General features: G+C 58.8%; 1 protein-coding gene across 3 annotated transcripts in view; it reads left to right on the plus strand.

The window, feature by feature from the left end:
* The window catches only part of LRRN1 (leucine rich repeat neuronal 1), a 33,716-nt gene extending 6,316 nt beyond the window's left edge, over positions 1-27,400 (plus strand). For all 3 annotated transcript variants that reach the window (XM_055136265.1, XM_055136263.1, XM_055136264.1), the window contains exon 2: positions 24,917-27,400. In XM_055136265.1, the coding sequence (XP_054992240.1) occupies positions 25,116-27,266 (2,151 nt within the window). In that variant the 5' untranslated portion in view covers positions 24,917-25,115 and the 3' untranslated portion in view covers positions 27,267-27,400. The remainder of the gene's footprint in view (positions 1-24,916) is intronic.
* The last annotated feature ends 63 nt before the right edge of the window (positions 27,401-27,463 follow it).

The following is a 27,463-nucleotide window of genomic DNA, read 5'->3' on the forward strand; positions in this document are numbered from 1 at the left end:
AGCCCATCAGCACCGAGTCGCCTCTAAGGCGGGTTTGGGTTATTAGCGGTCTGTTAAGTCTCACTGGAGGGAGGCACTTTCGGCGGGGGGGGGGGGTCATGCCTAGAGTCTCCAAGCACGACTGTCTCCCGGCACGCTCAGTTACATCCTGGTTGTCCCAGCGGAGAGGGAGGCTGGAACGCGACGCCACGTCCTGCTCCACAGAAGACACGAGAAATGACTGATGGGGAGGAGCAGCTCTGGGTTCCGAGTGGTGGCGGATTCCTGGGTCCCCGGAAGGGCTCTGGGAGGGTCTCCGCGAGCTCGTGCCTGTGACCCACTGCTCGGCTGAAGTTCCTTTAGTGCCTGGGGGGCCCCTTTTGATGTCGGCGGGCGGTGGCGGGGGGTCGCCCGAGGGTCCTGGCAGTGGCTGGGGTGGGCTTGGAGGGCCAAGGCCACGGCAGGGTCAGGAGGGGAGGCTGTGAGGGCGTCTCAGTTCATGGTTCCTGGTGCTGCTGCTGATTCTCAGTGTTCCCACCTGTAAGATGGGGGCAGTGACCGCCTGCTGCCTGCACCGGGTTGGTGAGAGGCCACGAGGCCAGGCCGGGGCAGCCAAGAGCGCGGCCGCAGCCGGAAGTGAGGTGGTGGTTGCGTGGCTGACCTGGGGGGTGGCCGGATCTTGAATGTGTTCAGAGGCGGGCGCAGGGCTCGTCCGAGAGGACCTGGGCGGCCGCCTGTGGGGGCGGGCCCCTGAGAGCACTCTGTCCAGACGTGCCCCCAACCCCGAGTCCACCGACAGCTCTGCGGACGGTCCAGAGGCCAGGAACACGGGCGGCTTCCTCTCGTCCGTCCCCGGTCCTGCTTCTCGGCCACTTTCCCTCTGGATGCCCGAGGGCAGTCTGAACTCAGGGCCTCGAGGGACCGGCAGCCGCGGTGCCCAGCGGGGGCACAGTTGGGACTCAGGGACCCTGGAGCCCACCTCTTGGGCCCGGGCGTCTAACAGAGCTGCCGGGGCATGAAACCCCCTCACTGCTTGGCAGGTGCCCTGCGGCCCCCCTCGTGTGGACTCACGCCCTCCTCCTCGGGGCGACAGCCCCTCGCTGTGTGTGTGTGTGGGGGGGCAGAGTGGACACTGAGGCACCGTTCTCGGGGCAGCAGGTGGGGTGGCCCTGGGGCCCAGGGCTGGGCTGGCTGGGCCGCCTCCCTCCAGCGCAGCCCCTCGCCCGGGCTCAGGTCGGTCGGCGGAGGCCATCATCCTGCCTCCTCCCGGCCCCCGCGGGGGCTGGAGTGTACCCGAGACCCCCCCGTGCGCTGCCCGGTTTCCTCTTCCCGCCAGAGCTGCCTGGTTGGCCGGCGGCTGCAGTGCAGGCCCGGGAAGGCCTGGCCGCGCGGTCTCCTCTGGCTGCCCTTGTCCGCCCGTCCAGCGCCGTCCAAGCGTGCGGCTCTGGAGGCACGGCAGCCCGGCCAGCCGCAGAGCTGAGGGAGCGGAGTCGCGCCTGCACAGAGGAGGGTCCAGCACACGGCTGTGGCTCCCTGCAGCCTGCGGGGGGCGCCCTCGAGACCCAGGCGGCTCCCGGCCGTGGCTTCACTCAGGGCGACTATGTGGCCCCAGCCCCGTTTCCCTCCCAGCCACCCGCCCAGACTCCTTCTGGGGGGCCTGTGGCTCCTAGCTGATCCCGCACAGTGGACAGATGAGCGAGAGAGCCCAGGCCCCCGCCACGCTGCCGGTCAGCCGCGCTGCACTTCCCTCCCCACACGCTCTGAGACTTGGTAGGAAGAGCCCGGCGTGGCCGTGTCCTGCCTGGCGTTCTACTGCTATTTAGGGGGCGTGTAGGACGTCGCGCTCACCCGGGGCTTTTACGATGTTCATGCCGAGGAAGTCATTCGGACCTGTGGCAAGGACATCGGGGATGGAGACGTGTGCGCAGGGCGGAGAACGGGCGGCCGGAAAGTGGCCGCTGGGCCTTGCCTCTGGGCCTTGGGCAGACGGGTCTGAGTGTGAGTCCCGCCCAGTACCCGGGCTCCAGGACTGGCCTTTCTCTCCAGCAGCCGTGGTGCCCAGGAGGGCCAGCCTGAGCCCGCGGGGGCGGGGGAGCGGGGGCTGGGCAGTGACAGGCACCTCTCTGAGTGGGGGCGATGCTGTGCCCCCCGCCCTCCTCGGCCCCCCCCTCCCCGAGTGGCCCCACCTGTGCAGAGGCAGGCGGGAGGTGCCCAGAGACCGGTCCAGGGGTGAGGCGTGACGGCAGTGCTTCTCGGGGGCTCAGGGCCGCCCGCCACGGCCCCGAGGCTGGAGGGCGCTGCCGGCGTGCCCATTGCTTTGCCGCCCCAGCTGCGGGGAGTCTGCCAGCCTGGCTGGGGAAGGGGCTCGCGGCCCCGCTCAGGAGACCCCGTGGGGGTCGCTTCTCCGACTCCTGGTTCAAGGCCGTGCCTGGGAGCGGCACCCGGTCAAGTGCCGAGTAACCCGTTGAGTCTTGGTTATTGTCCGTCCCCCTCGACCGCCCCCACCCTACATCCCCCTGGTTAGCAGGTGACCCCCCGAATACAGCCCTGGAGCACTGACCCCGTCACCAGCCCGGGCGTGAGTCAGCCGGAGACACCTTCCCCCTTCCCTGGGCTGCAGGTCGTTCTTCTTCGGCTTGGGCGGGGCAGAGGGCCACGGCCGGTGGTGCTCGGGGCTTCCTCCTGGCTCTGTGCTCAGGGAGCACCCCTGGAGGGACTCAGGGGTCATGGGCAGTGCCGGGGCTCGAACCTGGGCTGGCTGCACGCAAGGCAAGCACCCCCGCCCTGGGCCGCCATCGGTCTGGTCCACTGCCTCCGGCCTGTACGCTGTGTGGCCACATCTGACCAGCGTCAGCCCGAAGGAGGGCCCTGACGTGGGTCGGGCCAGACCCGCGAGAGTGAGCTGGTGAGTAATTTCATTAGGGCACTGATGACCGTAGAACTCGGAGGGTATTGATTCCCCCTCTCTCCCGAGACCGTCCCTGCCTGCTCGCAATTATTATGGCTCATAATTCAGAGACCGTCTGACCACACGCGAGCTCCCGCCTCCGGAGCCACTTGCTCCCAGCTCCCTCTCCGCACTGACGCGGGGCCAGATTCGGACCAGAGACTCGTCCGAGGCCGAGGCGGCAGTCAGCTCCCGTTCCAGGCGGACACAGGGCCCTGCTCCTGGCCTCCTGGGCCCTCAGACTTTCTGCTGGACGTTTCTCAGGAAGTCTCGGCTCTCTGGGGGGCCGTGGCGCGCACCCGGACCCGTCTCGTGTTCCCCGTTGCCAGTGACCGGCCCTCACATGTATCTCCTCCCACCTAAGGAGCGACCTTAAGACTTTGGGCCAGGCCAGTGACTCACCGTTTACATGGTATCTTAGAAAACCCCAAAGAGGACTGGAGTGATAGCACAGCGGGGAGGGCGTTTGCCTTGCACGTGGCCGACCTGGATTCGAATCCCAGCATCCCATAGGGTCCCCTGAGCACCGCCAGGAGTAATTCCTGAGTGTAGAACCAGGAGTAACCCCTGTGCATCGCCGGGGGTGACCCAAAAAGCAAAAAAAAAAAAAAAAAAGAAAGAAAACCCCAAAGAAAAGTTTAAAGGTGCCTGTTAGTCATCAGAGATGACTGCATTGCGATTTATTTTAAGGACTGATCATTCTAACTGTAATTTGCTGTGCTAAAAAACTCCTATTTTTAGGCTCCATACCTATGTTCCATTTCTATTGGAAAGTTGGGAAATAGCAACAGTGACCCTTGAATTGCTTGTCCCTGGCCCCCACAGTCCCCAGCCTCCAGGGGGAAGCCTGGTGTGGGCAAGACCCCCCCGGGCTGTGCTCTCCCCCTGTGCTCGCCAAAGCCCAGAGCTTCGAAGGTCCTGGTTAGAACCGTCGAGTAGAAACAGTTGGGAAGGAGAAGCAAGAGCGAGTGGAGGGCTCCCGGCTGGACGGGTGCTCGCGCCCCTCGGAGGAAGAGGGCATTCTGTGGGACCCGTGTGCCCGAGGGTCGGCCGCGTCCCTGGCCAAACCCCCTCGGCCCCAGACACGGCAGTGCTGGACCGTGACTGGCAGGGGCTCGTGTGGGGGGAGAGGGACACCGCCGTCTCCTGGCCTCCCGGCCCGTAACGGACACGCCAGCGCGGGGAGACTGTGTTCTCCACGTTTCCCCCGTCTGGAGTCCAAGCAGCACTTGGTCTCTCGTGGGCACATTCTGCACAGACCCCCAGGGAGCTGTCACCCGGCCAGCGGGGACGCCGCCAGCTTCCGGCTCAGAGATGCGACTGTCTTCGTTTTTAAAACAAATCTGTCTTGAAATGTCAGCTAATAAGCGTTATTGCTGGGTTAAGCCTATGAGGAAAGACGGTGCAGGACTCCAAAACTGCAGTACGTGTTTTGAAGTGGATGTGAAAACGTTTGCCATTTTCCTGCTGAGAAACTGTTTTCACCTGTGGAAACTCGACTCTAATTTGATCTGGGAGCGAAAGCACATCTGAGACAGGGGAGGGATCTGCTGCTTCCACACCAGCGGGCTCCGTGGTGGCACCTTTGGGGCCGGCTGTGGCTCTGTTTTCCTTGGGTCTGTCACTGTCATCCTGTTGCTCATCAATTTGTTGGAGCGGGCACCAGTAACGTCTCTCATTGTGAGACTTATTGTTACTGTTTTTGGCATATCCAATACGCCACGGGGAGCTTGCCAGGCTCTGCCGTGCGGGCATGATACTCTCGGTAGCTTGCCGGGCTCTCCGAGAGGGGCGGAGGAATCGAACATGGGTCGGCTGTGTAAAAGGCAAATGCCCTGCCGCTGTGCTATCGCTCCAGCCCTTCAGCCCTATCTGACGTTTTTTATGTCTTATCAAGAGTCACTGTGGCGACTGACTGCCCACTGCAACACCTACTCGCACAGGCTGGTGAAATCTGTGGGCAGGAGAACACCAGGCCATGTACTATGAGGTACCAGGCTGTGTGCCGTGAGGTGCTTTAAAGAAAAAGCCAGGAAACGCAGCCTTGCAGGCATACAAGGCAAACTAAAGATTCTGCATTTATTTTACATTTAATCATTTTAGTAATTGTATCACTGTATCACTGTCATCCCATTGATCATTGATTTGCTCGAGCGGGCGCCAGTAATGTCTCCATTCGTCCTAGCCCTGAGATTTTAGCAGCCTCTCTTTACTCGTTCTTCCCAGCGGTGCCACATTGGAGGCTCTTTCAGGGTCAGGGGAATGAGACCCGTCATTGTTACTGTATTTTGCATATCAATACGCCACGGAGAGTTTGCCAGGCTCTGCCGTGCAGGCAGGATGTTCTCGGTACCTTGCCAGGTTCTCCGGGATCTTTCTTTTATAGTCAAGGCCTACCTAAAGTCAACCTACAGCAAACTATAATTAGCAGTTATTTCAGATAAACACCTTGTAAGAGGAGAGTTAAAATAAAATTTAAAAATTATTAAACAAATCAATTTCCTGGTAGTTTTTCTACCTGCACACCTGCTGGTACTAAAATGAAAAAAAAAAAAATGGGGCTGGCAGAGCCAGAGTGATAGTGTAGTGGGAGGGCACCAGCCTGGCGTGTAGCCGACCCGGGTTCCATCCCCGGCATCCCATTAGGTCCCCTGAGCACCGCCAGGAGTGATCCCCGAGTGCGAAGCCCGGAGTTAGTCCTGAGCATCACTGAATATAGCCCCCAGACCCCAAAACAAACTTTTATAATCCCACGAGTGATTAAAACACTAAAAGTCAACTTTTCAATCCTGCAAATGGTTCAAACAGAAAATCTTTTTGTTCTTTGCTTCTCCTACTTCCTTTGCCTGTGGTAGGTCTAGAGAGATTTGAACCCACGTCCCATATGGTCCCCAAACACCACAAAGAATGATTCCTGAGTGCAAAGCCAGGAGTAACCCCTGAACATCATCTGGTGTGACCTCCAAATCAAAATAAATTTTTTTTCAAGAAGAGATTTGAAAGGCATACCATCGGTTCAGTAATTCTTCAGCCTGTATCTGGTGTGTGACTTTTAGAACATGTGGGGACACTAATTTGCATGAGGCGCAGAGGTTCATGGGTAACTATTCGTCCAGGCCATTAAGCTCTAGAGAAATGTGTGCAGACAACTGCAGTTTTAGTAGCTTTTAAACTTCAGGCACGGCTGTCCCTCACCTTAAGGTTTACAGGCAGGGAAGAACACCCGACTTCCCGGTCCTGAGTTGTACGTCGGGATGTGCTGTATGTAAGCGGGGAAGGGAGTTGGCGCTGTTGGTGTCGAATCCAATCAACACCGGGATTGGGGTGGGAAACACCGAGAGCTGGTGCCGAGGGGTCCGGGGCCTTCCGGCACCTTGAAGGCGCAGTGGCTGTGGGCGTCGGAATCGTGGACGGCGACACTGACCCTGCTTACTGACCGGGCAGCGGTCAGGACACAGACCCAGAAGCTTCCCTGTGGTGTGTAGAGTACTGGGTGGTGTTGGCTCAGTGTTTAGAGAGACGGATGGAGAGAAGGATCCAGGGGGACGGAGAGAACAGGAAGGAGGGAACGGGCGGCGGGGCCCCCTTTACCCTGGCAATAGGGGAGTGGTGCAGCCTCGTGGCCCAGACACACCCCCAGCAGAGGAGCACCGAGCACCGAGCAGCGACCACCGCAGTCTGTAACGTGCCTGTTGCGCTGACGGGCGGAGGGGATCAGCCTTGGGGGGCACGGGGTGAAATCTGGGGAGTCTGGGAGGGAAGCTAGCCCGGGGGTGGGGTTGGTATGGAGTTATTAGAAGCCTCAAACTCAGCCGTCCGCGGCTTTATAAGTCACCTTCTTTAATTTATGAAAAGAAGCGTTAGGAACCCGGGCGACTAGTGGGTGGAGCGCGTGCCCGGCCAGCGCCGAGGCGGGTTCAGTCCCCAGCACCCCGTGTGGCCTCGAGCCACTCCACGGCTGGTCCCTGAGTGCACAGCCAGGGGAAGCCCTGGGCACTGCTGGGTGCCCCCCCCACCCCGAATAAGACGCGACTGGGAGAGGAGGTGAGACGCCCGCTGGGAGAGGAGGTGAGACGCCCGCTGGGAGAGGAGGTGAGACGCCCGCTGGGAGAGGAGGTGAGACGCCCGCGCTCTGGGTGCATCTTCAGGAGCCGGCAGACACCCTGGGGGCTGCAGGGTCAGCCCGGCCCCCTCCGCGCCCCTGCAGGAGCCCCCGGCGGCTGGCTTGCGGGCTCCGGGGTCTCGTGCGTATGCTGGGCTCTGCCCTCGGCAGGAGCGTGGCTGGCACCCGCCTCGGTGCGTGCGACCATCTTCTCTCTGTGCCCTTGGGTCACCTTTCCTCTCCGGGGACCCCCGTCCTGGGGAGGGCCCACCAACCCATAGCACCTTGTCTTGAGACTGTTTCCCAATAAAGACCCCAGGCCAAGCCCCAGGGATTAAGACTGGGTGGGGGGGCAGGTACAGTTCACCCCGTCACAAGCACCCCCTCTGGGGTGGCAGGACCCCGTGAGCACCCCGGACTCCACATGTGTCGGCTGGCCCTGGGGAAGGGGTGCGGGTCACTCCGGGGAGGAGCGAGGCCAGGAGAGGGGTGCCTGCTCTCGGGGGCCGGCCCCTTCCCGCAGGGGCAGCCTGAGTCCAGCCCTTCTCTCCTAGTGGGAAATTGGGAGCTATTTTCTCAAGTGCTCGAGCGTCGTTTCCACCTTCCCTGCAGTAGTCTCAGCTTGCCGGGCCGGCTCGGAGAGTGGCCTTGGCCTCCCAGCCCCCGCACTGACCCGGCCCAGGTCCCTGGCCGGAAAGGACAGGTGTACGGAGGCCGCTCGAGCACTGGAACCAGGAGACAGACGGGTGCGAATCCAGGGGCCCAGTCACAAACCGCCCACCTTGACAGTCCCCTCCGGACAGCCCCTTGCGAGTGGCCTCCAGGACGACCTGGCCTGGGACACGCCCCTGGAGTCCACCCCGGGGACGGCACTCGGGGCAACAGTTTAGTGAGGGGCTCTCCGTGTGCGTGATCTTGGCCAACCTCCGCTTCCAACGGGCCCCGGGAGCCCCCCGGCACGGAACCCTGCGCGCCTCCCCCGGGACTCTGAGCCCAGGAGTCACTCTGTCACTTTCTCCAGGATTCAGACAGTGACCTTGTAAGAGCCTGTCATGCTGCTGCGTGGTGTCTGCTCTCCGTGGTTCCGTGTCTGCTCCCCATGGTTCCGTGTCTGCTGTCTGTGGTTCCGTGTCTGCCCTCTGTGGTTCCGTGTCTGCTGTCTGTGGTTCCGTGTCTGCTCCCCATGGTTCCGTGTCTGCTGTTTGTGGTTCCGTGTCTGCTGTCTGTGGTTCCGTGTCTGCTCTCCGTGGTTCCGTGTCTGCTCTCCGTGGTTCCGTGTCTGCTCTCCGTGGTTCCGTGTCTGCTCTCCGTGGTTCCGTGTCTGCTGTCTGTGGTTCCGTGTCTGCTCCCCATGGTTCCCTGTCTGCTCCCCATGGTCCTGTGATTACTCTCCATAGTTCTGTGTCTGCTCTCCGTGGTTCCCTCTCTGCTCTCTGTGGTTCCGTGTCTACTCCCCATGGTTCCCTGTCTGCTCTGTGGTTCCGTGTCTGCTCCCCATGGTTCCGTGTCTGCTGTTTGTGGTTCCGTGTCTGCTCTCCGTGGTGTCGGCTCTCCGTGGTTCCCTGTCTGCTCCCCGTGGTCCTGTGATTACTCTCCATAGTTCTGTGTCTGCTCTCCGTGGTACCCTGTCTGCTCTCCATAGTTCTGTGTCTGCTCCCCGTGGTTCCCTCTCTGCTCTCTGTGGTTCCGTGTCTGCCATCCGTGGGCCTGTGTCTGCTCTCTGCTTCCGTGTCTGCTCTCCGTGGCCCACAGCGAGCCTGTTAAGAGCCCCGTGCTTGATGCGCAGTTGTCTGCCTCAAGTCCATGCGCCTCTTCCTGGTGGCCTTTGTGGATCTCGAGTAGAAGAGCCCAGAATCAGAAGACACGCGTGTATTCTGTGACATGTCTTGGCCTGCTTAGCTTCGTGGACCACTCGTCGGCCACCACTGCATCAGCCACAGTGCTCGCCAAGATGGATAAAACGAAAGGTTGAATTTCCACTATTGATTAGCTCACGTCGGGCCGAGCTCGAAGAGCCTCGGGGTGACAGGCAGAGGGAAGAAACAGGAAGCCGAGACGAGGCCGGGCCTGGCGCCGCCTTTGTGGAGTGGAGCGTGTGAGCGGGAGTGGCGAGTGTCCACGTGAGTGCCGACACTCCCTGCATCCTCCTGCAGCTGCTCCGCCAGAGTCGCCGCGAGACATGCCAGGCCGCCCTTGCCCCGGAGGCCACGGAGCGAAAGCTGGGGGCCCGGGGCTGAGTTCCCCAGTGGGGAAGCCCGTGCCACCTCTCACTATCTAAACGGAATAATTAACATCGAGCAAAATTAAAAGCTTGATGGGATTCCCACGCACACCACCCGCGTGTCTACTCGGGCTCGACTCAGCAGTGACCAGAACCTTCTGCCGCCACTGGCCAGTGCCGGCGGCCACGTGACTCCCCTCCTGCCCGCTGGGTGTGCCCCTGCCTGCTGTCTGCGTGGCGAGCACGCATGCGGGGTGATGATCGAGTGGCAGCTGGCGCCAGTTCTCGAACCCGTGGCAGGTAGCCGGACTCCGGGTGCCAGCGGCCTGCAGGCCTGTCCTGCCTCGCAGACTCAGGAGGCAGGAGTTGGAGCCCAGAGTCCGGCCCTCTGGGGCCGGGGCCAGGCCGCAGCTGTCTGTATCTGGGAGCTTTCTGCTTCCCAGCGGCTTCTGCGCCCGTGGGCCCCGGGAAGGCCCCTGACCTTTGCCGAGCAGGCACGGGGCAGCACCTGCCTCGCTGACTCACCGAGATCCACGTGTCCTCGGGGATGCTGACCTCATCGGGGAACAGAGACAGCGGGACAGTCTGGCCTTGGGCCACGCAGCACGGCCCCCGCTCTGCTGCTCTGGGGGCCGGGCCCGTGTTTGCGGGCTGAGGGGCACCCCGAGGCGGGTGCAGACGGCAGCTGTGTGGCCAGCTGGCCTGGCCCCCACACACGGCCCCCACAAACACTGGTGGGGTTGGCGGGGCCGGAGAACGGCTCCTGGTGTGGAGAGGAGGACCTTGTCTCGGCCGGACAAAGGGTTTTACTCCTGTTGGTTGTTTGCGGGACAGAAGTGCTCACTGCCCTTCTGGTTTCCTTGATTTCCTCGTCTGGGGGGATTCCTTCCCTTGGGACGCTTCCTTCCCAAACAGCGAGGCCCGGGAACACTGGGGGTTCACCCCCCTCCGTGTGAAGGGAGGGCCCTGAGCGGCAGGGCCGTGGGTGGGACGCTTATCTTGCACACGGCCAACCCAGCCTTGATCCCCGCCCCCCTTCAGGAGAGAGTCCTGAACGCGGGGCCAGGAGGAAGCCCTGAGCCCCGCCGGGTGTAGCCTCAAACACAGCGAACAGAACCCAGCAGGGCGAGTGGAGGGGAGAACCTCTGGGGGGCTTATGCTACACTGAAGGCAGCAGACCCCCAAGGACTGGCTGTAAGGACTCATTCACTGGGTTTTGTGAAAACCAACGCGTGACCTTGGTTCTGTCTGCCTTTGAAAATGCAGTCAGGGGGCTGGAGCGATAGCATAGCGGGGAGGGCGTTTGCCTTGCACGCGGCCCACCCGGGTTCGATTCCCAGCATCCCATAGGGTCCCCTGAGCACCACCAGGAGTGATTCCTCAGTGCAGAGCCAGGAGTGACCCCTGTGCATCGCCGGGTGTGACCCAAAAAGCAAAAAAAAAAAAAAAAAAAAAAAAAACTCGAAACAGTTTCTCTTGAAAGCCCAGGCCTGGGCGGGAGCAGTAGGGGTTCGAGGAGGGGAGTCAGGTGTTCGCACACGGCTGAGCCACGCTCCATCCCCGTCATCCCAGAGGGTCCCCTCGTGCACCAGCGGGAGTCACTCACTCCTGAGTGCAGAACCAGGAGTCACCCCTGAGCATCACTGGCTGTGACCTAAAAAAGGAAAAAAAAAAATCCAGGCCTCATGGTTGTTGCTCCCCGTCGTGACTGTGCTGTTTCCGTGGGTGAAGCATCAGACGTTTCGAACCTCTCTCCGCAGGACTGGAGGCAGGGGGTCTGGGTGCGACCACGGAGAGCTCTGGCGTGTGCCTGTCGGGCTGACAGGCCTGAGGGGCGAGCTTGGGGTGGGAGGGAGCGTGGGGACCTAGGGGAGGGAAGTTGGCACTGGAGGGGGATTGGTATTAAAGTATCACCTGTCTGCAGTTCAGTTATCAACAACTTTGTAAATCACAGTTCTTTCATTTTAAAATAATTGGAAAATGGGGCGGGGGAGCTGGTGCAGACCACGGCTCAGCCCCAGCCCTGTCCTCAGTTTCCCTCTCTGCCTGCACCCAGCCAGGGTCCAAGCCAGACGGCACCGGGCCTGGGCTGTGCCCTGCACTCACCCACGGGGACACTGCACATGGGTCCAGGAGCTCGCGCCTCACGCCCTGTGGCCACAGGTCACTCACGGAGCCGTCGGCCCCTCGTCCAGCCAGCCCAGCCGCACCAGGCCCACCCACGGTCACTCTGGGAGCCCCACAGCCCCGGCGGCCGTCAGGCCCGGGTCCCGCTCCTTCCCCAGCTCCATGTGTCACTTCTGTGGGGCTGTGGATGCCCTCGGACGGTTCACAGCCCGTCGGCAGAGTGAGAGCAGCTGAGCCGATGCAGGTTACAGTTGAACTCGAGACGCGGCTTTTGGAAGACGGAGCCACCCCAGAGCCAGTGGCTGCCGCGGCTGCCCCCACAAGCATCGTTCAGCCGTGCGGACTTGAGTCTGGGGCGAGCGGCCCCCAGCCCGAGGGACAGGGCTGCCCGCCGGCCCAGATCTAGGCTCAGGCCAGGAGGGCCAGCACCTTCCCGTGGGCCCTCACTCGCGGGGCCCGGGGTTCACGGAAACGGAGCAGGGGGGCACGCATGGGACGCCAGGGCGCCCGGGGGTGTTTCTCCCGCCCAGGCCGAGCAGGGGGTTGGGGGCCCCAGTCACTGTCACCAGACGAAACTCCAGAAGAACAAAGCCAGGGGAAGAGCAGGGCCTGCCCCAACCCCAGGAAAGGGGCCAACAGGCGCCGGGAGGTGGGTGTGGGGCCGTGGTGGCCCCCAGCACTGGGCCGCGTCAGGGTCTGCAGGGAAGGGGCCCAGCGGGTCTGGACACACAGTCCCCTCCACGGGCGCCAGGGCGGCTTCACGTGTGTCCACGGCGTCCGGTGGTGGCTTCAGACCTGCAGTGCGCGGGGACTGAGCACTGTCTCCGGGTCCCACTGGGCAGCCGCCCACCCCCAGCCTTACGGGAGCCGCGTTCCAGAGCGGGCAGGCCGGGGTGGGGGCGGTTGTACAGCCGGAGCCTGTGGGAAGCTTCTGGGCTGCTTTGACTGCCCCCCGCCCCATGCTGTGTCACCCCCTGGGCTGCTCCAGCCCCAGGACCACCTGCCCCGAGGCCTTTGGCAGGGGGGGCCCCAGACTCCCCGGCCCCCTCGAATGCTGGAGTGGGGGGGCGGGGGCAGGGAGGGGAGAGGGAGCACTCCCAAGGAACCCTGCAGGAGGGAGAGTGGGGAGGAGGGGAGAGGGAGCACTCCCGAGAAATGGTGCGGTGGGGGAGGGGAGAGGGAGGATTCCGGCAGGGCAGGGCTGGAGGAAGAGCGGGGGAGGGGAGAGGAGAGGGAGCATTCCTGGAGGGTGCTGCCAGAGGGAGCACGGGGAGAGGGAGCACTCCCACAAGGTGCTGCCAGAGGGAGCACGGGGAGAGGGAGCACTCCGAGGGATCCTGCAGGAGAGAGTGAGGAGGAGGGGAGAGGGAGCACTCCGCGGGGGGCTGCGGGGTGAGGGAGAGCAGCTGGGGAGTCTCCGGGCTCCCTGTGGCCTGGGAAGCTGCGCCTGCGTATCTCAGCCCAGTCCTCACTGTGCGTGGGAAAGACGCGGCCACTGGCCATGCTCAGCTCACCTGCACAGTCGGGGGAGAAGCCCCGAGGAAGGGCCCCCGGCCCCCTGCCTTGCCGGCCCCTTGGTGCAGAAGAGCCCGGCACGCCGCTGTCTCCGGGGAACCGGCATCTCCCCTTTCCTTCGTGCACGGGGGTTCTGCTGCATTGGGTTTGGTTTGGGGTTTGGGGTCACACTCAGTGGTGCTCAGGATTTCCCCCTGACTCTGCGCTCAGGGATCACCCCTGGCGGGGCACAGGGACCTACGGGGTGCTGGGGAGGGGACCCGGGTCGGCTGTGTGCAAGGCAATGCCCTCCCGCTGTCCTGCTGCCGTGCCCTCTCCAGTGCACGGAACCCTAACCAGTCCCCTAGGCCCATTCTCCATCTGACTAGAGCCTGTCCCTCTGTCTGCCTCTGTCCCTCTGTCTGTCTCTGTCCCTCTGTCTGCCTCTGTCCCTCTGTCTGTCTCTGTCCCTCTGTCTGCCTCTGTCCCTCTGTCTGTCTCTGTCCCTCTGTCTGCCTCTGTCCCTCTGTCTGTCTCTGCCTCTGTCCCTCTGTCTCTGTCTCTGTCCCTCTCTCTGTCTCTGTCCACTCATGCGAATGTTGCCTTGAGTAGCGTGAATCAGGGACATACTTTTGGAGAAGACGTGACAGGAAGCAGAGTCGGGCGGATCAGCGCAGACAGTCCGAGAGCACTGGCCCGTGAGAGTGCCCGGTCAGTGCCCAGCGTGCAGCAGGGGCTGCTCTGGTCGCTGGCCCTGGGACGTGCCCTCTCGGGCTGCCGCGGCCATCCCTGCTGCCCGCACCGTCCCTCAAGTCACCCCCTGCCGAGGGCTCACAGCCGGTGTTTGCTTCTGGTTCTTCCGCCCCCCTCGAAGGGCAGCGTTACGGTCTGAAACTGGAGATGTGAGAAGAGCGGGTGTGGGCCCCTGAGCGGGCCCCGGGATGGGTGAAGCGAGGCCTGGCTCCCCGGCCGGCCGCTGCTGCCCCCATCACTGAGGAGGATAGTGGCCCTGAGCGATGCTTCAGAGCGGGAGCGAGGGAGGCCCTCGGGCCGGGGGCTTCCTCCTGGAGGCCCCCCTTGCTGTGTGCAGCCCCTGGGCGCAGCTGAGAGGTCGCTGCCCCCCCCCCCCCCAGCCCAGGGAGGCTCACGGGGCCTCCAGCCGGGAAACCCCGTTTCCCATTCCTCAAGAAAGACAAACACCGAGTTAGGCCTGAAACTATTCTGAGAGCGAAAAGGATGATTTTCCTAAAGCTGTCGTACCGGTGTGGACTGGCACACACAATGCCACACCATGCCACACCCCAGGACGGCCCGTTTCTTCTCGGCGGGGGGCTCGACAGCATAGGATGGGGGTTATTTTCTCTGAATTTGTAAGCTACTCGTGCAGTGAACCTGGCTGAAAGTCCAACAGAAGTGAGAAATCACAGGAAAAGGGATATTTCCCCAGTCACACCTGAGTCTTTAGATCCACTAACTCCTTACCTGCCAAAGGCCCTGACACGTGGGGATAAAGCTCAGTGATGAACTTGATGTGGTTCCAGGGATCCTAAGGGCTCCTTGAGGCCTCAGTGGGGCCGGATTCTCCTCAGGCTCTGTCGTGAAGAGTCACGCGGAGGCTGTTTTATTTCATCACCATCAGCGTCACGTATGAAATAAGTCGACATATTTAACGCGACTGTTTGCATCCAGGCTGAGGTACAGAGAGTCAGTGCCATTTCTCCATTTCTAGCGGCTAACGCGATTATTTAGAGACGTCAGAACTTGCAGTCAGTTCACTAGAATCCACATAACCATCAGGCGACTTTGCTATTTCTCTTGTCCAGTTCCACGAGAATTCGATGTATTATATCGTAACTTCCGTAGCCGAGGGCTGGGAGTGATGTGTTCCCCGATGGCTGGATAAATCTGGCTTTATCGACACAGTGAAGTGCTACCAGCTGCATAAATACTGAGATGCTGCCCTGGCAAGGAGAAGCGAGTCGGAGAGAAACACAGTCGGTGTGAGGCCCCTCGGACGCAGTGAGAGAAACGGAGCAAGTGAATGACCGGGATGGACAGAAGCTTCTAAACAATGAGTCCGTCAGTAGTTATCTAGAGGAAGGGGGACGGGGAGGGGAGGCGGGCCAGGGGGTGAGGGATGGTGTAGTGAAGGGTTAAACTGGGCTTTTCAGGGGAACGGGCAGTGCCCACAGATGCAGTCAGGACACGGCCCGTGGCCCGTGGCCCGTGTGGGGTGCAGAGTAGCCAGCTGCAGACCCGAGAGAGACGCGGCTCCTCAGTGAAGTGCACCTGAAACTCAGGTTCTGACGCAGCAAGACTGATTTTGAAGGAAGAGAAACGTTCCCTGGCGTTTGTGTTCCAGAAACAGACGGAAGGCCGGTCTGAGGAGCTCCCGCCCCACGCCGGCCTCCGTGTTAGCTGCCTTTTCTTCTTCTTTTTTTGAGGGGCAGGCGGGTGGGCCACACCCAGCACCGCCCGGGACTTACTCCTGGCTCTGTGCTCAAGGCTCCCTCCTGGGGGTCTTGGGAGGACCCTGTGTGGTGCTGGGCACTGAACCTGGGCCGGCCAGCTGCAAGGCAAAGGCCGTAAGCTCTGGCCTCTCTGGGCCCGCCTCCTTTGCTTCGTGCTGTTCCTCTCGGTCAGTACTCTTTCTGTCTTGGTGCAGTGCTGAATAAGATCAAACTGTCTAGACAAGAAGAACTTAATGGCTGGAGTAAGGGTCCCTGTTCAAAATGACCCACTGTCCGCTTTGGCCAAATTGCCGCCCGCTGACAGGTTCCGCTGGGAACTGGACCTGGACATTGAGGCCAGCTCCACAGGGTGAGGGCCCTGCACCTTGCTTCTGCCAGAACCTGATTGTCAGGGCAGTGACCCAAACGCAACTTCTCGGGAAATTCAGTGTGATTTTCATTGTTTGTAGAGTTTGGGGCTGTGTCCTTTGCAGTCCAGTCCTTTGCAGTCATGAATTGTTATTTAAGGAATTTTTGTTCATTTCTTCCAACTGCCAGGCTCGTTGAGGGAACATTATTCTGGTAATTAGCGGATTTCTCCCATCTTCTGCTAGAAACAAGTACTTTGATGTTTATTCTTTCCCTCGATGCCATTTTTTTCATTGGCTGCAGAATGTAAGACAATTCACGTGCAGTGTGTGATCAAAGTTGGCCTGGATTATAATGCACTCATTTAATTATGATTAGCACTGTAGCACTGTAGCACTGTCATCCCGTTGCTCATCAATTTGCTCGAGCGGGCACCAGTAACGTCTCCATTGTGAGACTTGTTACTATTTGTGGCATATCAAATATGCCACGGGGAGCTTGCCCGAGCGTGCCAGGCTCTGTCGAGCGGGCGGGATACTCTCAGTAGCTTGCCGGGCTCTCTGAGAGGGGTGGAGGAATGGAACCCGGGTTGGCCGTGTGCAAGGCAGACGCCCTACCCGCTGTGCTAATCACTTTATTATGATTAGAAACATCTATTTGACTCCCTTCCATGCCTCACCCTGTAGCTGAGTAGGGCCACGGGGCTCGCATCGCTGGGCAACAGAACTTGGGGCGTTTTCATCTCTGGACCCAGACCTGGCTGAGGGCGCCCTGCTCGTCCCGCCGCGCTCTCCCCTACCTTCCCTTTCTCCGACCTCGACTGCGTTCACTGTGCACAGGGGCTTGTGCACGACTTCACACAGACAGTCGCGTAACACGGATTGTTGCCTAATAAACAGCCTTTGTGACGCCTCCTCTCCCCCACCCTGAAGGCCCCTCCCTCCTCTCACCCTTCCCAGGGCCTCGCCCAGCGATGCTCAGAGCCGCCGAGCAGGCCTGAAAGCCGGGTGCGTGGCCCACTGGTCACGGGGACCACCAGGCCACAAGACCAGCACTCGGGGCGCCCTGCGGAGCCAGGGACCAGAGTGGGGCCTGACACGTGCTCGGCCTGAGCTCGGCTGTGTGAGGGAGCCCCCTGGGGCCCAGGACTTCTTTCTCTGCTAGTCTGAGTAGGGGCTGGTGAGAGCACTCAGGAGGGAGCATTGTTAGGCCTCGCACCGCGAGTCTCAGCAAACACTGGGAGGAAGCGGGTGACTAACCCTCTCCCGTGTCTGCCGCAGACCCGGAGCCCCTCCCGTGCTCGCTGTGGAGCGTCACGCTGCCTCCTGCCTCGGCGTGCGCGCCTTTGGGAAGGTCTGCTCGGACCCTTCGCCACTGAGCAGCTGGGGCTGCTGGGTCTGTGGTAACTCAGGTTCTGAGGAACGACATTCCGTTTCCCAAGATAAATGCGTCCTTTTGCCGCCCCACCAGCGGAGCCGGGCGGGCCCGCTTCTCACGGACGCGTCTCTCCTCCCGCAGAGATGCGGCTGCCCTCGTGCTGAGGGGGTTGGCTTTCTCCGTAGCCAGAAAGCGGAGCACCCCCTCAGAGTGGCGAGAGGTTTCCTTCCTTGGAGAGCGATCTGCTAAGTACCTCGCCCGTGTACCTCGAAGTAACTGTTACTGAGGTACCGGGGCTTGCCGCGGTACTAATACTCCTGCTTTGTTCTCACGTACTGCCTCGTGCACCCGCCCCAGAGTGCCAGTGTCCCTGCAGAACTGCCCCGCCGGGCCCTCCCAGCCTCCGCCCCACCCTGGCAGCCTCCGTCTCCGTTCTGGAGGCAGTTACACAGGGAGATTTTCCCACTGGGAATTGTCTATTCCCTTTATTTCTTTATTTTCTTTTTAAGACTTTGTGTTAAAGAACTATTTACAACGTTATTGGTCATTGAGGTGAGGCATGTAATACTGCCACCCCCGTGAGTGACATCTTCCGGCCTCCGGTTCCCTCCGACTTTTCCCTCCGAGTGCTGTTCCCCCGTCCCATCCTGGCTGAGGTGCAGGTTTGCTCAGAGCTGAGTAGTACTCCACTGGGCATGGAGACCTCAGTTCCTTCCCCCACCCGTCTGTACGTGGGTGCCTGGGCTCCTTCCAGGGCTGGCGATTGTGAATAGCACAGGTGTGCGGGTGTCCTTAAGAATGAAGGTCTCTGTGGGATGACCGCGCTCATCTGTGGGATGTTTTAAACAAAAACACACAGTATGTGAGTAATACCCGAAGACAGCAGGAACAAGGGCCAGGAGGACTGGCCCCTGGTAGGGAGCAGACACACGGCGGGGTGGGGGAAGGCAGGGAGGGCAGGGGAGGGTCCCCTGTGACAATGATAGGTGGAAATGATCTCTCTGGACAGACCTGAGAGCTGACAGGAGGTAAAGGGATACACACGATAGCCTTTCAGTATCTATTGCAAGCCAGAGTGCCCAAAAGGGAGGGAGGGAGGGAGGGAGGGAGGGAGGGAGGGGTGGGGGGAGGAGAGGACAAGAGCATCTGCCATAGAGGCAGGCTGCAGGGGTGAGGTGGGGAGCAGGCAGGAGGAAAACTTTGGGTACTGGCGATGGGGCATGTGCACTGGTGAAGGGCCGGGTGTCGGAGCTGTATGACTGAAACCCAATCATGAACAACTTTGAGACTGTCACTGTATCTCACGGTGATTCAGCAGGAAATTAACAAATAAAAAAAGGTGAATGTCTCGTGTTCTCGGGCTCGGTGCCCGGAGAGGAACCGCTGGGTCCCCGGGAAGCCCTATTTTAAAATTTTCAAGACGTCTGCACCCTGTTCTCCACAGACGCTGAACTTTGCTCATTTAAACGCTGATGATCTTTTCTTTCTCTTGGCTGAGCTGCGAGCATTTCTGATGCTCCAGAGAGGAAGTCTGCACTGGAGAAATGAGTCGATTCTACTTTCTCCAGTTCTGCCGAGTCCCCGTCGCTGATTTGACGGGCAGGAGCCTTTTCCTCTCACGCAGTCCCGTGTGTGTGTGTTGCTTTTCTAGATGACGCTTTGGACGTCTCTGCTGGAAACCAAGTCTGCGCTGCACTGTACAGTCTTTTCCCAATTTTCATTTTATTCTTATCGTTTTACACATCTGCTTTGATTGATATCTGTGTGAGGCGTGGGCTGAGGGCGGCCGCCGGCCTCTGCACTCGTCCGGCAGTTGGAGAACTGGCTGGGCCTCCCCACCTTCCCCTGTCGCACGGGGCACTTCTGTGTCACGGGGCACTTCTGTGTCACAGGAAACTTCTGTGTCACGGGAAACTTCTGTGTCACGGGAAACTTCTGTGTCACGGAAACAGACATGTTGCTCTCTCGGACCGACCCTGCGGGCTTCAGCCTTTCCTTCTGCAGTTTGCTCGCCCCTAGGCCCTCAGAGACCCGGAGAGAGTCGGGGTCTTGCACCCCGTTCGCCTGGGACCCCTGGTGGGCTCTGTCCGTATGGGCAGCAGCGCTGTCCGGGCTCTTTCCGTCCGTGTGTTCCCTGAAGTAGCATTTTAATATATATAAATTCCCTCCAGTGACTTCTCCTGTGTTTTCACGGCTCGGTTCGCTGACAGAAGAGGCCTAGATTTCTTTGCGTCTCAGTTTTCTGCGTGTCTCACTAAGCTGGATTATTTCTCCCTTTTGATTCAGAGTGCGAGATGTGAGACTTCCTCGTATCCACTTAGAGGCTGTTGGCGTCGGGCAGCTCACGGATCTGATTTCAATATTGTGTTTCGGGGGGCTGGGGCGCCCGGGGAGCGTGAGGAGAGAGGGAACAGGCTGTCTGCGCCACAGACACAGCACGTACATCTACCGACTAAACCCGCCGTCTCAAATGGTGCCGTTCCTGGGGCCCAGCTGCTGCTGTAGGAAGAACAGGAAGGGCCAAGATCCCGGGTCGCAAGTGGCCGTAATGCCGAGTGAACAGTCAGGAGGAAAAGGACAGACCCGGGGTCACCTCCCTTCTCGGGGATGTATAAAAGCTGGACAGGAGAGATCGAGGCGTGATAGTGGGAATAACTCAATCACCCTTTCCCCCGGAAAACAGGAAGGGCAGAGAGGGAAAGAAATGGAGGGTCTGGTGGGAAGTGGAGGGGGGTCACGGGGGCAGGGGCCAAGGGCCTTGGGTGCATCCAGCCCACCACAGCACCGGAAGCCGGAGACCCTCACCATGGCGGCCGGTCAAGGGCGGAGACAGTACAGTGGGGGGGGGGGGGTGTCTTGTCTTGCTGCCGACCAGGGTTTGGTCCCCGGCATCTGATTGGTTCCCTAAGCCCACCAGGAGTGATTCCTGAGCACAGAGCCAGGAGTAGACCTGAGCACCACTGGGTGTGGCCCCCAATGGGTTTTTTTTTTAAAATGCGCTGGTCAGGGGGGCAGGTGTGGGTGGAGGGAGTGGACGCTGGCGGAGGGAGTGGACGCTGGCGGAGGGAGTGGACGCTGGGGTTGGTTGGTGCTGGAACAGCGTGTGCCTGGAACTCAGCTCTGAGTCACGATGTAAATCGTGGCATCCTAAAATTTTTCTTTTAATCTTAAAAAGCTGTAGAGTGACACTCGTGAAAGTCGGAACGCGGCAGGAACCAGCCAACTGCAGCCGGGCTGCCAAGCGAGCGCGCGCTGTGAGGGCGTGCCAGTCCATTCGCTCAGTGCAGGGTTGCTGGAAGCTTCTTTCATGGAGCATCTATGAAGCAGTAGAAAGCAAGGCCGAATGAAAATATGACTTTTATTACGTGGCGTTTGTCTACCCATTGTTTGTTGAGTGCTTTTCTTGTGAAAATGTCTTTTTTTCAGTTGAGCTATAGCAGTAGCAATGCTCTAGACCCACACGTTCCCGCGTCAGAGTCACGGGAAGGGGTTCGGCTTTGTCCGGTGGTTTTCTCTGTTCACTGAGCCGACTGTGTAGGTTGTCATTCGCTTTGGGGATATGGTATATTCCACCGGCTGATTCTCTGGCGTTGACCCATCCTTACCTCCTCGGCATGAGCTAGTCACGACAGTCCACCCATCTCATCGCTTTAATGTGCTGTTGGGTTTGGTTGACGATCATGCATCAGCATCAACCAGGAAAATTAGATGATGCTGTTCTTCTCTTGACTTGGTAATGGCTTTACTTTAAATACTTCGTGATTAGCTCCTGAGACATGGTTTGTGTTTGAAACATCTGAGATGGTTTAAGGACCGTGTGAACTTTGTTCTGTGTGCAATGTTATGTCCACAATTAAACCGGGGAAATAGTGTAAAGGATATTCCTGTGGTACACGTACACACACAAAGAAATACCTCTTCCAGAGTGCAAGAAATATCCCTCTCTGAGAGTCTGGGGAATATTGTCTGCCATGGGGGCGGGGGGGAGGGTGGGGAAGGGGGGGTGTACCCGGGATATCGGTGGTGGGGAATGTGCACTGGTGGAGGGACGTTGTTTGATCATTGTGAGATTGTAACCCAAACATGAAAGCTTCTAGCTATCTCACGGTGATTCAATAAAATAAAATTTAAAAAAAGAAAAGGAAAGAAATATCCCTCTCTGCTCTTAGAGGTGTCTTGGTACAGAGAGAGAGAGGAAAATGCCTTCCTTCTGTTCCCTTTGATGTCTGACATTCTGAGCTCATGTCGGTTGTTGGTTTAAAAAGACATGCATGTTTGTCAAAGAGAAATCGAAGCTTTACACACAATTATCTCAGACCATCTAAGTCGAACCAAGATGGAGGCCTTATTCACAACAGTAGTGAAAGTATAGCTCTCGGGAGGGATTTTTTTTTTATGATAATAGATTATTCTGGACACCTTGCAAGATTGTACTACGTATTTGACTTCCTGCTATGTTTCCTTAAATTCTGTCAAAACATTGAACTTAGCTGAAATCCCCTTCAGAGTCATGAGAGGGCCACTTATCCGTTTGATTTCCTATTTTTAGGAGTAAGGAATAATCTGTCAAAAATGTTCTTCACTGAGCATTTTATTGTGTTCACTGCTGATTTAGGAGTACTCTGATGAAAAAGACCCCTATAAATGTGTGGAGTTAATAATCTTTGGAAGGAATAATTCTCTTGGGTGCATTTAAATTTTCTGTAACTTTCTGAGCAGACTTAGAATCAGGTAGTTTTATAGTATTCCAGTGTTTCACACACACACACACACACACACACACACACACACACACTACAGGGCAGAGTAAGGGATCAGACGGCGGGTGGGGCGGGGGGAGAATAGTGATGTATTCCCCCCCTCAGAGAGCAAAGCTCCCAGCACTGTGCAGCTCAGTCATTTCCTTCTCCTTCCTCTGTCTTGCCAGGTCTGGACTGGAGGATATTTTTTAAATTCCCACCTTGTTCAACCGGTGCTTGGTTAGCACCTCTGGGGGCGGGGGGCGGGGACAGGCCATACCCAGCAGTGCCCGGACATCGCTCCTGGCTCTGTGCTCAGGATCTCAAAGCAGGGCATCCACCAGAGCTGGCTGCCCGCGAGGGCATCACGTGACCCCTGGCAACTCCTCGTCCTCTTGCTCTGGCCCTGGTTTGCATATCTTGGGAAACAGACAAAATGAAGGATAGTTTTCTTTCCTTCGACAAGAACTACAGGGAATGGCTGTTCATGCCATTTTACTTCTTGCTTAATCTCTGTGGGGGCCGGAAAGATAGTCCAGTGGGTAGGCACTGGCCTTGCAGGCAGCTGTCCTGCTTCTGTTCCCAGCGCTGCACCTGGTCCCCCCACACCACCAGCGTTAATCCCTGAGCAGATCCAGAAGCACAACCAAGTGCCACACCCGAATAAGCAATAAAATGCACAACAAACAAGCAAAAAAGAATAACTCTGTTTCTTTTGGTTGTTGTTATTTTTAATTTGGAGGCCACACCGTGGTCCTCGGGGCTTACTCCTGACTGTGCCCCAGGGATCACTCCTGGCAGGGCTCAGGGGACCACGTAGGTTGCCAGGGATCAAACCCAGTGCCCTACCCACTGTACTATCTCTCTGGCCCCGGAATAGCAAGGTTTGGAAAATTCAAAGGTAACAGTAGCAGCTAACATGAACGGAGAGTCTGGCGTGTGTCGGGCGAGCTTCAGGCAGTCGACATGCTCCACTTCAGGGGTTCCACAGAAGCACGTGAGGATCAAGACACTAATAACTGAGTCCCGTCAGTGCTGAAAGCTGAGGAACATCACAGAGGCAAGAGGCGGAAACTTTGAGCACTACCTCGAACTCCTGGGCAAGTGACGGTCGAGTCTTGAGAAGCACACATTGGGGCCAGACCGGCTCTTACATCTGGTTTGAAATATAAAAACTAGAACCACTAGCTGCTGATATGATATTTACAAGTAGGTGGGCCGACCCGGGCTCGATTCCTCCATCCCTCTCAGAGAGCCCGGCAAGCTACCGAGAGTATCCCACCCCCACGGCAGAGCCTGGCAAGCTCCCCGTGGCGTATTCAATATGCCAAAAACAGTAACAACAAGTCTCACAATGGAGACGTTACTGGTGCCCGCTGGAGCAAATTGATGAACACTGGGAGGACAGTGCTACAGTGTTACAAATAGGTGAGGACAGTGTTACAAGTCAGTGAGAGATACACACTTGACCTAGGAGATCTCATAACTCCAACAGGTGAAGGCCGAGTAGCACCAGCCCCCTCAGCTTTCCTTCTTTCCCTTGCCTTCCCTCTGCAACTGTGGAGCTGGAATTAAAATGGGTGAGAAACACAGTAAGATCATAATAAATGCAATGAACTCTTACAAGCATTTAATAACTGCCAGACAGCATGTAGATTCCTCTAATTCTCGCAATAATCGTACAATGGAGATGCTTTTATGGCCAACAGTACTTTACGGCTGGAGATGACTCTGGAGGTTAACTGTTACAGCCGTCACCTCGCCGGGGGCTTCCTCCCAGACCAACGGAGTGGCCTGGCGAGGTGGGTGAGGAGAGCTGTGTGCTGCTTCCTCCCCAGGAGAACCGGTGATGGCAGGAGAGAGCGCTGGCACTGTCTTATTCAGTGAATATCAGCTGTGGTTATTAGAATAAGAAAAATGACACTTTCCTTTGAGGCTGGCCCAGATTAGTTTTTTGTAAAGGAATAATTGAATGAGGAGAGTATTGATTGAATGTTTCTGTGAAATACGCCACTTATTTAAAAAAAAGCATTCCTGGGAACAACGATGTATTTGTTAAAATATGAATAATTAAAAGAAGAAATTTGAGGGGCTGGAGCAATAGCACAGCGGGTAGGGCGTTTGCCTTGCATGTGCCCAACCCGGGTTTGATTCCCAACATCCCATATGGTCCCCTGAGCACTGCCAGGAGTAATTCCTGAGTGCATGAGCCAGGAGTAGCCCCTGTGCATTGCTGGGTGTGACCCAAAAAGCAATAAGTAAATAAGTAAATAAATAAATAAATAAAAAGAAGTTTGAGTTTTTAATTAATCTGACTTTTATATTTTAGTTAGACTAAACCTTTTGGTTTGGGGGAGCTATAGATAAATACATTTTGTTTCGAAAAGTCATCTTTGTTTCTAAAATGACACCTTTGGGCTTCTCTGAGTGTTCCTATTACATGGCTGTACTCAGGAGTTTAATGATATTAATTAATAAGAATAGCTAGCAGTGTGTGTAATAACTGGACTCAATTATAACAGTCATATGTATTGTGTAATGCCTAAGTAGTCACAGCAGTGCCTGTGGGTGCTGACTGCACTCAGTAGTAACAGCAGTGTGTGTGTGTGTGTGTGTGTGTGTAGTGACTGTACTCAATGATAAAGGCAGTGTGTATAAGTATTGTTGCTCTGTGTTACTACTCAACAGCAACAATACAGTCCTAACTAAGCTGTGAAGTTGGCGACAAGTTTTAGTTTTATGTAAGTCCCATACAGGGATACTGGTCCTGCAATTTTTTTTTTTTTTTGCCTTTTGGGTCACACCCGGCGATGCTCAAGGGTTACTCCTGGCTCTGAACTCAGGAATTGCTCCTGGCGGTGCTCAGGGGACCACATGGGATGCTGGGAATCAAACCTGGGTCGGCCGCGTGCAAGGCAAATGCCCTCCCCGCTGTGCTGTCGCTCCAGCCCCAAGGTCCTGCAATTTTAAATTCAGTGAGGTGGTCTGAGCTGTTCACTTCAACATTCTTTGATTGAATTCGTGCATGAACGTGCCTGTTTAGCAGGCAGACGAGCGGGGGCTGTGCCAGCTGAGCGGAGTGACCCTAACATCTGTCCTGCTCCCTTTCAGGACCACCTCCGGGCTCCAGTTTGACGGAAGCCGCAGACGCAGGCCCAGCCCGGGCGGGAAAGGCACGACTAAGGCTCAGAGTACTTCCCGTCTCCTGCAGACTCAGCAAACCGTTCCCGGCTGGCGTGGCCGCGGGCAGCTCGCTGAGCGTCCTCACAGTAGCGCCCCGCTGGTGTCAGACGTTTCCCAGCAGGTCAGCATGGCGCGGGGCAGCCCCGTCCTGGCCGCTGACCGACTGGTGCTGGGCTTGCTCCTGGCGGCCCTGGCCGAGCCGTCCCTCCAGAGCGGCGAGTGCCCGCAGCTGTGCGTCTGTGAGATCCGGCCCTGGTTCACCCCGCAGTCCACCTACCGGGAAGCCACGACCGTGGACTGCAATGACCTGCGGCTCACGAGGGTGCCCGGCAACCTATCCGCGGACACGCAGGTGCTGCTGCTGCAGAGCAACAACATCGCGAGCACCGCGGACGAGCTCCAGCCGCTCTTCAACCTGACCGAGCTGGACTTCTCGCAGAACAACTTCACCAGCATCGGGGAGGTGGGGCTGGCCAACCTGACGCAGCTCACCACCCTGCACCTGGAGGAGAACCAGATCGCCGAGATGCCGGACCACTGCCTGCAGGGCCTCGGCAGCCTCCAGGAGCTCTACATCAACCACAACCAGATCAGCAGCATCGCCGCCCACGCCTTCGCGGGCCTGCGGAACCTGCTCAGGCTGCACCTGAACTCCAACCGGCTGAAGGTCATCGACAGCCGCTGGTTCGCCTCCACGCCCAACCTGGAGATCCTCATGATCGGCGAGAACCCCGTCATCGGCATCCTGGACATGAACTTCAAGCCGCTGTCCAACCTGCGCAGCCTGGTCCTGGCGGGCATGTACCTGACGGACGTCCCCGGGAACGCCCTGGTGGGCCTGGACAGCCTCGAGAGCCTGTCCTTCTACGACAACAAGCTGGTCAACGTGCCCCAGCGGGCCCTGCAGAAGGTTCCCAACCTGAAGTTCCTGGACCTGAACAAGAACCCCATCCACAAGATCCAGGAGGGCGACTTCCGGAACATGCTGCGGCTGAAGGAGCTGGGCATCAACAACATGGGCGAGCTGGTGTCCGTGGACCGCTACGCCCTGGACAACCTCCCCGAGCTCACCAAGCTGGAGGCCACCAACAACCCCCGCCTGTCCTACATCCACCGCGCGGCCTTCCGCAGCGTGCCCGCCCTGGAGAGCCTGATGCTCAACAACAACGCGCTGAACGCCGTGTACCAGAGCACGGTGGAGTCGCTGCCCAACCTGCGGGAGATCAGCATCCACAGCAACCCGCTGCGCTGTGACTGCGTCATCCACTGGGTCAACTCCAACAAGACCAACATCCGCTTCATGGAGCCGCTGTCCATGCACTGCGCCACGCCGCCCGAGTTCAAGGGCCACCAGGTGCGGGAGGTGCTGCCCCAGGACGCGGGCGAGCGCTGCCTGCCCATGATCTCCCACGGCACCTTCCCCAGCCACCTGAGCGTGGACATCGGCGCCCCGGTCTTCCTGGACTGCCGCGCCATGGCCGAGCCGGAGCCCGAGATCTACTGGGTCACGCCCCTGGGGAACAAGGTCACCGCGGAGATGCTGTCCGAGAAGTACCGGCTGAGCAGCGAGGGCACCCTGGAGATCGCCGACACGCAGGTGGAGGACTCGGGCCGGTACACCTGCGTGGCCCAGAACGTGGAAGGGGCAGACACGCGCGTGGTGACCATCAGGGTCAACGGGACCCTCCTGGACGGGGCCCAGGTGCTGAAGATCTACGTCAAGCAGGCGGAGTCTCACTCCATCCTCGTGTCCTGGAAGGTGAACCCCAGCGCCCTGGCGTCCAACCTGAAGTGGTCGTCGGCCACCATGAAGATCGACAACCCGCACATCACGTACACGGCCAGGGTCCCCGTGGACGTGCACGAGTACAACCTCACGCGCCTGCAGCCCTCCACGGACTACGAGGTGTGCCTGACCGTGTCCAGCACCCTCCAGCGCACGCAGCGCTCCTGCGTGAACGTCACCACCAAGCACGCTGCCTTCGCGCCGGACGCGCCCGAGCAGGAGGCCAGCACGGCCCTGGCCGCGGTGATGGGCTCGCTGCTCGCCACGGGCAGCCTGGCGTCCGCCGCCCTGTATGTCGCCCGGCGGCTGAAGAGGAAGAACTACCACCACTCCCTCAAGAAGTACATGCAGAAGACCTCGTCCGTCCCCCTCAACGAGCTGTACCCGCCCCTCATCAACCTCTGGGAGGGCGACAGCGAGAAGGACAAGGACGGGCCCGGCGACGCCAAGCCGGCCCAGGTGGACACCTCCAGAAGCTACTACATGTGGTGACGCCGCGGGCACTTGCTTCTGGTAATAAGGAGCACAAAGACGTTTTTGCTTTATTCTGCAAAAGTAACAAGTCTGAGACTCTCGATCCTTGGACTCTGCTGGCCCCGGGGGGGCGGCATGGACAGGCCCGGGACGTGGGGGGCACGGGGGCGCCTCGAGGCACTCGGCTTGGGTGGACGCAGCGGGGGGGCGTCTGT

Source organism: Sorex araneus, chromosome 4, assembly GCF_027595985.1.
Source record: "Sorex araneus isolate mSorAra2 chromosome 4, mSorAra2.pri, whole genome shotgun sequence".
Taxonomy (NCBI): domain Eukaryota; kingdom Metazoa; phylum Chordata; class Mammalia; order Eulipotyphla; family Soricidae; genus Sorex; species Sorex araneus.